Consider the following 10,000-nt stretch of genomic DNA (forward strand, 5'->3'; position numbering starts at 1 on the left):
GCGCTGCTTGCCGGTGGAGGTAGCGCTGCTTGCCGGTGGAGGTAGCGCTGCTTGCCGGTGGAGGTAGCGCTGCTTGAGGATTTGGTAGAGATGGAGGAAGCAGGGGGCTGGTGGAGGATTTGGAAGGGATGGAGGTGTCAATAGCGGTGATGGAGGAGTCGATAGAGATGGAGGAGGCGATAGGGGTGTTGGAGGACTTGGTAGAGATGGACGCGGCGATAGGGGTGGTGGAGGAGTGGGTAGAAATGGAGGAGGGAGGTGGTGTAGAGGTGGTCTGGTCTTGGCTCAGACTCAGAGTGATGTACCACCCACATCCACCAACCTTTCAGCGTGGCAGGTGGAAGTGAGGGAAATTACAGCGGTGTCAGAGGAGATGCTGGGTAATGTCGGGGGGAGGCGGTTAATTCAATCAGGTGGAGGCCCGGCGTTGACACGACTCTGAAGCCTCCGCCGAACACGAGAACAAATGCAAAATAATTGAGCTGTCAGTGGCAATGGATTGAATCCTCATTTAAAAGCCTTTCTGCCACCCCCTTCCCTATCCCCCCCCCCCCCCCCCCTGAAGTTGTGCTGCGTTGTGCTACATGACTGTATTGTAATCAGACCCCCTTAAACGATAGGAGTGCAGCTGTAGTCATTTGCACACGTTCTTTATGGTGATGAATTCGCATCCGAGGTTGAAAAACCTTGAGATGAAACGCCGCAGTGAACGGGAAATGGAGAGAAGAGATTACAAGTGGTATCATGTCGTAAGCAAGAGAAAATAAAAGGAAAAGGGAATTGCATTGTTCAAAATGTTAAAAGTGTATTTCAACAACTTTACCATTTCCAATTCTCTGTGCAATGTAACAACAATATAAAATATGCATTCTGTTAAATTAAATGTATTGTTTTTGAGAAATAAAACGATTGTTGTTTAATACACGGTGTATATTACCAGAGTTGTGTCAATATGGGATGCATTCCCATGGTCCAGGGCCCGGCTTTGTTGTGGTTGTGACCTGGAACCGAAGAGAAAAGTAAAGTCATGAATACACAGTGTACATCTCCCCGCTTGGCTGCTTCCCAGGCTTCAGTCTGCTGGCGATGCTCCAGCAGCATCATTGCTGCCATGGCCTCGAAGCACCTTTCAACATTAAAAACCCAGCATCGAAAACAACTTTCCATGTTCTTCAAAAGGAATAATGTTTACTTGTGCGGCCTATTCTTCCTCAGAGAGGCAAGTACTGAAGGTGAAATCAGTCTGGCAGTGCAACACTTTCTAAATAAACCCCAAACAGTAAAAAATGGAAAGGTGAAAGTGCCATTAATTGCTTTCTGTCAGCTAGAGGGCAGTACAACACCATGTATAAAATTCAGCACTTTTATGACATATGCATATACATTCGATGACAGAGTGGTTGCTGATGGCCTAGGGCTGTGAGATCGGACGCCAAAGAACAATGAAAGAAATATTAATTTACTTGGACCGTACATGCAGCTAAATGGAAAGCATTGTTTGAGGGATGAAGTAGCCAATCACTATTTTCGTTCCATGGGGAGAACGATCAGGGTTGGACCGTTTTCAAAGATGCCATCCAATTCATTTGTTCACTAGCAGGGATGTCAAGAAATAAATGTTTCAGATGGGGAATTGGGACAAGGTAGCCATGCATGGCGGCAACATGCAGTGTGTGTGTGTGTGGGTGGGTTTGTGTTTGTGTGTGTATGTGTGTGTGCGAGACACTTTTTCATGGTTAGTTTTTTCCTTGTTGTTGTGAGCGTGTTTAAAAATAGTTTCTTGTCTAATAGCGAGGCGGGCAAAAGGGATCGTGACGGAGGAGGATGGATACCTCAGTGCCACAGAGTTTGCCTGTTGGCGATGGAGAATAGGTGGAGGAGGTGGTGGATGAGGTGGTGGTGGAGACGGTAATGAGGGTGTTGTGGGTGGTGATGATGGTAGAGGTGGTGGTGGTGGTGGTGGATGAAGCGTTGGTGGTGGGGGAGACGGTAATGAAGGTGTTGGTAGTGATGATGATGAAGGTGCTGGTGATGGTAGTGAGGATTGAGGTGGTGGTAGGTGTGGAGATCTTTGTGGCGGGTGGCGCTGTCGATGTGATCTGAACTGGGCCAGATGGTTTTTTATCTCCTCCCCTCCCGCTCCTCTTCTACCCACCGCAACGGTGATGAGGCGTGATATGCACCAGAGGGGGAGGTTGGTGGGGGGGAGCTAAGCCTTCCTAAGCCTGCCCCTGGCTCTCAAACACCCGCCATCCAGGGAGCATCGGGCTCTCCCCGGCTGAGAGAGAGAGAGACAGAGAGGGAGAGACGGAGAGAGAGAGAGAGAGAGAGAAAACCCATCATGGTGAAATGAAATGGGAAGCGGAAAGATCAGCGGGGATTTGAGAGCAGTAGAAAGAGAGACAGATAAAGAGAGCAATAGGAGGGAGGGTGTGAGAAGGGGAGATGGGAGATGGGCGGGGTGGAGGAGGGGATTATGGCAGGATGTGTGGCGGTCGTATTCATAATCTAGGCGTTTCCTCGGAGCGGCCTCTCGCTGTCACGTCGCCCCGGTGACTGAGGCAGATTCAACACAGGGGTCTCAACAATACCGAGGTGTCATTGCTCTCCGTCAGAACTGCGGTATACACGGCCGTGTGAGATGGGATGAGAGGAGGTGCTGATGACAAAGTAGTTTCAAGTGTTGTAAAATCAAATTATTGTTCTGAGCTGATTTCAATCTTTTGTTCCCTCCTGTCTCTCCTCTATACCTTTGTCTCTCTCTCTCTCTCTCTCTCTCTCTCTCTCTCTCTCTCTCTCTCTCTCTCTCTCTCTCTCTCTCTCTCTCTCTCTCTCTCTCTCTCTCTCTCTCTCTCTCTCTCTCTCTCTCTCTCTCTGGGGGTCTAGGGGGAGAGGGGTCTGCGGAGGCCGGACAGAAGGAAACGTCCACCTGTGACATCTGCCAGTTCGGGGCCGAGTGTGATGTTGATGCAGAGGACGTGTGGTAAGACTGACACACACACACACGCATGCACACAAACACTAACACACCGACACCTACACACAAATGCACTCTTGTACGCTCATAACTATGCACAAACAAACACGTGTCAAAAAAATATACCTATATATCCATGCAGACTGCCCACAATAAAAACACAAACATGCATAAACACTTTAAAAGCATTGCGCATGCACACACAAACACACAAAGAAATGCACACATGCACAGGTGGACACCCATAAATACACAGTGTTAATGCAATGGTAATTTTACTCTGCAAAGCGTTTTGGCAATGATTTTCCGAGTTGTCTGGCAGGGGATGTTTTCAACAAGGCGCGTTTCTCTCACAGCACTTTAAACTGCGCTCTAGACATATAGACAGCTTTTACCTTCAACACTTTCCCACCATTTAGCCTTTCTCCAGCTGTCACATTTACAGACACTACGGTTGCCTTTACCTTCATACATAGGCCATATGCTATTCAACGAATATTCAAAATGTCCATCCTGAGAAAGAAAATGGACAGTGGAAATTAATTACATCTTTGTGTTTATTCACTTGTAAGTAAGACATTTTCTATACATTCTATGTGGACATTGGGTCACCACATACATATATGGTCCTGTGACACACTATCACCCTGCACACATAAACAGGAAGCACTAATGAAGCATGGACCGCTACATTTAGCCCAAATTACTGAAGAAGAAAGGAGGAGTTTAACCTAAACTGGAAATCCAATTAAAGTACTTTCAGCCTTGGCAGGGTTCAGCCAAAAATGGCTCTGAACCAGAATTAAAAAAGAGAAAAACAAGGAGAAGGAATATTTTCGACAGGGGCATTGATGCACGCACAAAGGTTTACCTGATTTAATGAGCCTTAGATGTTAAGTAAATTTTTCTATGTCGTCTAAGAGGGCTTCTTTGTGTTACGCGGTTGAAAGATGGTAAAATAAAATACAAGTCTTTGAACACATGCATAATAACTGAAGCTGGCAGAGGGGGACAATACGTGAATACTTATGGTACTTATGGTGCAAAACACGAGGGGGGGGAACAACGATGGGGCGACGCCAGCGGCAAGGTGTGTGGAAGAGGACCCTGGAAGCCGCCGGGAGAATTCACCTTGAGTAGGGAACAGAGTAGACCGTGCACCCACGGGCGCGGAGGATTGAATGACGGCCCGATTTAAGTAACAGTGACCCAGCCATTCAAGCTCCCACCCTGAGGGTACTCATATAAATCTGCTCGCTCGCACCCCCCAGTGCCCAGCCGAGGTGCCGCCATTGAGTCAGTGTGAGGCTTCTGCATCACTTCATGGGCAGCAGTAGCTCAAGAGGTAGAGCGGGTTGACTGGGAACCGGAAGGTTGCACGTTCGAGCCCCGTAGTGTTGAGATGTCCCTATGCAGGACACTCCTCCTGACGAGCTGGCTGTCGCCCTGCGTAGTAGACTCCGCTGTTGTGGCGTGACTGTGCAAATGAATGCTTATGGATGAAGTCGCTTTTGATAGAAGCATCAGTTAAAACTAAACTACCCGATACTGTACTATACTATACTGTACTATTAACTGAAATAGTTATTTAGAAGTGCTGACATGAAGGAGTGTTTTGAGGATCCATGTACTACCACCACATTCAAAAGCAATTGTTTTCTTATTATTATTTAGACTATTTAGAGCGCTTTACTTTACCAAAGTTTTGTTTCTGATGGGATTTTCACAGTTACTTATGATTGAACACAGAGTCTCTTCCACTCCTGGTCTCTGAGTCGAGGCATTTGGTGTAGAGCAGAGAAAGCGGGGTCTCTGGTGCAGAATATGATCTCCCTTAAGGCCCTTATTGGCTCTGCCTCTAAAAAATAAATTACTCGAAAGTGTTTCTTAAAAGAGTCCGGAGACATTTCCGGCACTAAATAGACAAAGAACAGCACTACACGACCAAAACCCCGGTCCATTACCTGCTGCCAGCATTGCATATTTAGTCGAATTTGCGCGCAACTCGCCAAAATGAGTCGGGGTAAACTTGATTCACGCCTCACGGAGGAAATGAGAACATGGTCTTCTGAGATATCCCGTTCTTACATCAGCGAGCTTTATAATCGCCAAGGGAACGCTCTGCTATCACATGGCTCGATGTAATAGAGAGAGAGAGAGAGAGAGAGAGAGAGAGAGAGAGAGAGAGAGAGAGAGAGAGAGAGAGAGAGAGAGAGAGAAGGCTAGAGAGAGAGAGAGAAGGCAAGAGAGAGAGAGAAGGCGAGAGAGAGAGGGAGAATGTCCCCTTGGTGTGCGATGAACACGATGCCAGGGAATCATTTCATATTTCATACTGCATCATCAGCCCTCTCTGCTGCCAAGGCAAAAAATGCCTTGGGTTCGACTCCCCTCCCAGCACTTACGGTTATGCACGCCCCGATGAGGGAATTCAGGAGCAGAAACTCAGCACAACACTGTGAGGTACTCACCTATTTATTATTTTTTCATATATCCATGTGATCGAGATTTGTGTTTGTTGTTTCAACACATTTTTGTGTCTTGCTCTTGGTGTGTTGTTTGTCTCGTTAGGCACTTATGTTATGTTGCCGTTGTGCACGAATAGCATGAGATGATTAAAGGTTGATCGATGGATTGGATGATGCGAGGGTATGAAAGCAGTGCTGCAGTGAATATTATTCCTCTTTGTGTAACATGGGTAACGTACGAACATGGAAAATATCCACCCTGTTTGACACTTGTTTCATTACATTCATATTATCGTAGACTCAAATCAAAACAAATTCTCCAGTGGGGCTTTTTGTCAGACGACACTAATAACACACCCTCTTCTTCTCTGGGTCTGCGTTTGTGCGTATGTGTGTGTTTTGGGGGGGGGGGGGGGTTGTAATTGAACAACAGGCAATTGCAATCAAGCAACAGCTGATTTTAATCAGGTGGCGGTGGGTGACTCCCATCGCCATGACACCTGATTGAAGTTGCTCGGTAAAGTTGAAGCAATTATTGTTGTCACCCAGACTATGAGCCAGCTAGTGGGGAACGCTCCAATCAAGAGAGACGCAGGAGGAATTAATCAATGTCCCTGTGATCAAACACAAGGTGGTTATTCAACAAGGACTCAAAACTAGAGACACCTTTACTATTTTTATTATAGAGTGAGATAGACAGAGAGGTATGGGAGTGAGAGGACATGCAGCAAAGGACCTCGGGCATGAGGTGAACCCGGGTCGCTGCGGTCAGGACGAAGCCTTTAGGGTACTCGCTCTACCCCCGACATCTTCACTATTTCGTAGACTCTTTTCTCCCAAGGAACTTGAATGCGTGTGGGAGTTTAAGCGGGTTTAAGCAGCATCACCTAACCGAGTCTGATTGGCCTCTGGGGCCGAGTGAGGCTGCACACTTGTTGCACGTTGAGTTATCGGTGTGCACGTGTTAGACCAGCCATCTGCCCACACACTCAGGGAGAGATTTCCTACATGGCATCATGGAACACCAGGCCTGTGTCATTTTCAACAAACCTTTACATTCTAACGATCTTAAAGCACCCCCAGTCTGCGTCCTCAAAGGACATCGCTACAGGGAGTTTTTAAATAAATGTCAGTGAGGATAAGGCGTCTTGCTCAAGGATGCCTACAGGTAAGACTGCGGTAACTGGGGATAGAACTCTGAACCTTTTGACATCCTGACAACCAGACTACTCCTGCCCCTCGCCTTACCCCAACCCCAACCCCACCCCCACCCCCACCCTTTTCTCTAGAATAACTGTTCCTCATCCTTCCTGTTCATCGCTTGCATCTCTGTTCAAGCGATGTTACCATGTTGTGCTGAACAGCCTGCGCGGTGAGAGGAGCTGGGGATCGATAGGAAACCCAGCACAGATATAGTCCTATAGCGGTGATAGAGGAGCAAACGGCCTCCTTGAGACTGATCAACACCGCGGCTATGAGCGTGTGTTGAGCCTGGCCCTTTACTGTTTGATGATGTGCACTCTGAGAGATTGAAGCACAATCCCCAGGTTCAAACCGCCCACCCCAAGCCTCCCACCGACACCGGCTCAATGCTGGAGCGTGGGCTTCCCTGCAGGAACGCATTCAATCCTTGGTTTCTTCAGGGCACATTGCGGAGAATGCCAGGCACACCCCCAGCACCCAAACCCATCCTTGCATAAACTCAGATCCTTCAAGGATCAACAGGGCTTCAAACCAATACAACTTTAATTAAGCCAAATTAAGTACAAAAGGGGGTTTGGGGTTTTCTTGCCCAGGGCCTACTATCCATCAAGTGTGTGTGTATATGTTTGTGTCCCCACATATGTGTGTGCATGAGTGTGTGTGCATATTTGGGTGTGTTTATGTGTGTACATATGTGTATATGTATGAGTGTGTGTGTTTGTGTGTGTACATATGTGTGTATATGTATGAGTGTGTGTGTTGGGCGAAGGGGGCAATAACTATGGTGGGGCTTCTGAAAGCCATCTGTGTGGCTCCTTTGCCACTCTCTGGCTCGTTCTGGTATAAATAATGAGTTATTTTTCAGAGTGTGTGTGTGTACCTGTTTGTGTCCTCATATATGTGTGTGCATGAGCGTGTATTTGCATATCTATGTGTGTGTTTGTGTGTGTGTGTGCGTGTGTGTGTCGTTGTGTGTGCCGATGTTTTCTCTGTGCGGTGTGTGTGTGTGTACCTGCATGTGCGCCCCTAGAGAGGTCTTCCATTATGTTCCTATGAGTATGACCACACACACACACAAGCGTAAAAGAAAGTGTGTTTTCCTACCTGTACTTGTACATATCTGTTCTGTCTATCACACTGTGGTATCTTGTGTGTAGGTGTGTGTGTGTGTGTGTGTGTTTGTGTGAGTCTTTGCACGTCTGTTTGTATGTGTGTGTGCATGTGTCTGTGCAGGGACGTCCTTAGGGGGGGGTAAATTAGGATTAGCACTGACAGGGGCGCCCCAGAGGACACTGGTGGTATTATTAAAACTATATGCAAAAAAAAGAAAAAAAAGTTATATTTTTCGGATTAAATCGTCAAATTAAGGTGGTTTGTTTTGTTGTTTTGTTGTGGATTGTTTCTCCATTTTTACAAAATCATTAGAAAGTCTTCACCCTATTATCACCCCTCTCATTTGTCATTATTTGGTACAGCCCAAGTTTTACGCTACTGCAGAGCAAAGTAGCAGCCAGGCAGATCGTGCAGACTGCTAGTGTCTTAAACTAGCAGTCTAAAGTCAGTTTGTGTGTTTCCCGGTCGGTGAAATGAAGAAGTCTGGTTGTCAGGGGAGGAAAGAGAGAGAGGAAAGAGCTCAAAGCGGTCGACAGTTCGTCACCCAGTTTTTTTTACCAAGGACGGTATATTCCTTCCTCTACACTTTCCCAACAACCTGATAACAAGCCTAGCCTAGCAGCTAGTGCTACTGTAGCTAAAACAATTACAGCCTGCACTGGATGATAAAACTGAAAAGATTGTTTGCATTACCATTCACATGATATCCAATAGCCCACCTATCTACAAAAAGCCTGCATTATTTTTACAAGTCGAGCAGACTATTTCATATCTCCCGTATGCAGGTGTTGCCAAGCAAGGTGGCCAATTAGCGTCTTCATAGGGTCAACGTCTTTCCTAGGTGTAAATTAACACTTTTTAACCTACACCCTCCAGCCAATCAGAATCGAGTATTCACTCAGACCATGGTATAAAAGGAGATAATGCAATGATTAACATTCCATACTGCTTGCCAGCATGATAATAACATTTATGTAAACAGATTTTGAATATTATGATTGGCTGCAGGATACTTACATTTTAGCTGACTTTTAAGTTTTAAGTCAGCTAAAATTACAATTAGTCTACCCTTAGATTAATAGCTGCTATTTATTGTAGGCTAATGCAGCAAATCAAAACATACAAATACATATTTAGTCATGCCCAGCTCAATCCAATCAAATAGACTGTTGACAACATTGTTTAATATGTTCAGATAATTATGAGACATATTCTGAATTATATGATGGAGTCAGGGCCCTCTTCAAGCCATGATGAACCCACAGAAGAAACCAGTGAGGTTGAAATAGAAGAAGGGGAGAAGGAGGACAGTCTAAGTAGAAGCAGCACTGTCACAGTCTATTAGCTTATTTCTGTCTATAGTAACTACAAGCCAGGTAAATGTGTAACTAAATACTAACTAACTATCTAGTGTACAAAGTAGCCTAGGTAAGTAGGTAGGTTTATCATGTTGTTATTCAGTTGTTATTCATTTTCTTCTGATGATAATTACTACCCAATTTTGACCCAGTATTACCCAATAGGGGGGGGGGCTCCATAACTGAATTCTGTCAGGGGGCCCAGAATTCCTAGGGACGCCCCTGTGTGTGTGTGTGTGTGTGTGTGTGTGTGTGTGTGTGTGTGTGTGTGTGTGTGTGTGTGTGTGTGTGTGTGTGTGTGTGTGTGTGTGTGTGTGTGTGTGTGTGTGTGTGTGTGTGTCTATACTTTCATTATCATTCAAATGTTCTGCTGCTCGTATTCTCTATTTCAGTATTTATTTCTCTCTCTTCCCCCTCTCTCTCACTCTCCCTCTCCTCTTCTCCATTTCTCTCTCCCTCTAACTTTCTCTCTCTAACCCCCTCACTCTTTCTCTCTACCTCTCTCTATATCTATCAGTACCTCGCTATACATATATCTCAAACAGTTTTTTAGAGGGATTACAGTGCAATTTGAGGCTCAGGATTACGAAAATCAATGTTTGGTATTAGTAAGGTTTCCTGCTACGTCTGTGTGTGCGTGATTGTGTGTGTCTGTTATAATGGTTTGATGGAAGAGAAAATGCAGCAGTGAGATTATCAATACAACATTTCCTGCTAAACCAAGTCTTCACAGCACACACACACGCAAACACACACACACACACACACATACATACACACATTCCTACGCACACCAACACTTTTACATACTCACACACCAAAATGGCACAGTATGTCTGCAATTGTGTGTGTGTGTGTGTGCGTACCTATGCATGTATATGTTA

General features: G+C 45.8%; 1 protein-coding gene across 1 annotated transcript in view; it reads left to right on the forward strand.

Moving 5' to 3' along the window:
- Positions 1–10,000, forward strand: part of tmeff2a (transmembrane protein with EGF-like and two follistatin-like domains 2a) — a 73,887-nt gene that overhangs the window by 53,170 nt on the left and 10,717 nt on the right. The window contains exon 4 of the mRNA XM_060040404.1: positions 2,887–2,983. Coding sequence (XP_059896387.1) covers positions 2,887–2,983 — 97 coding nt within the window. The remainder of the gene's footprint in view (positions 1–2,886; positions 2,984–10,000) is intronic.

This window comes from Gadus macrocephalus, chromosome 20 (assembly GCF_031168955.1).
Source record: "Gadus macrocephalus chromosome 20, ASM3116895v1".
Taxonomy (NCBI): Eukaryota; Metazoa; Chordata; class Actinopteri; order Gadiformes; family Gadidae; genus Gadus; species Gadus macrocephalus.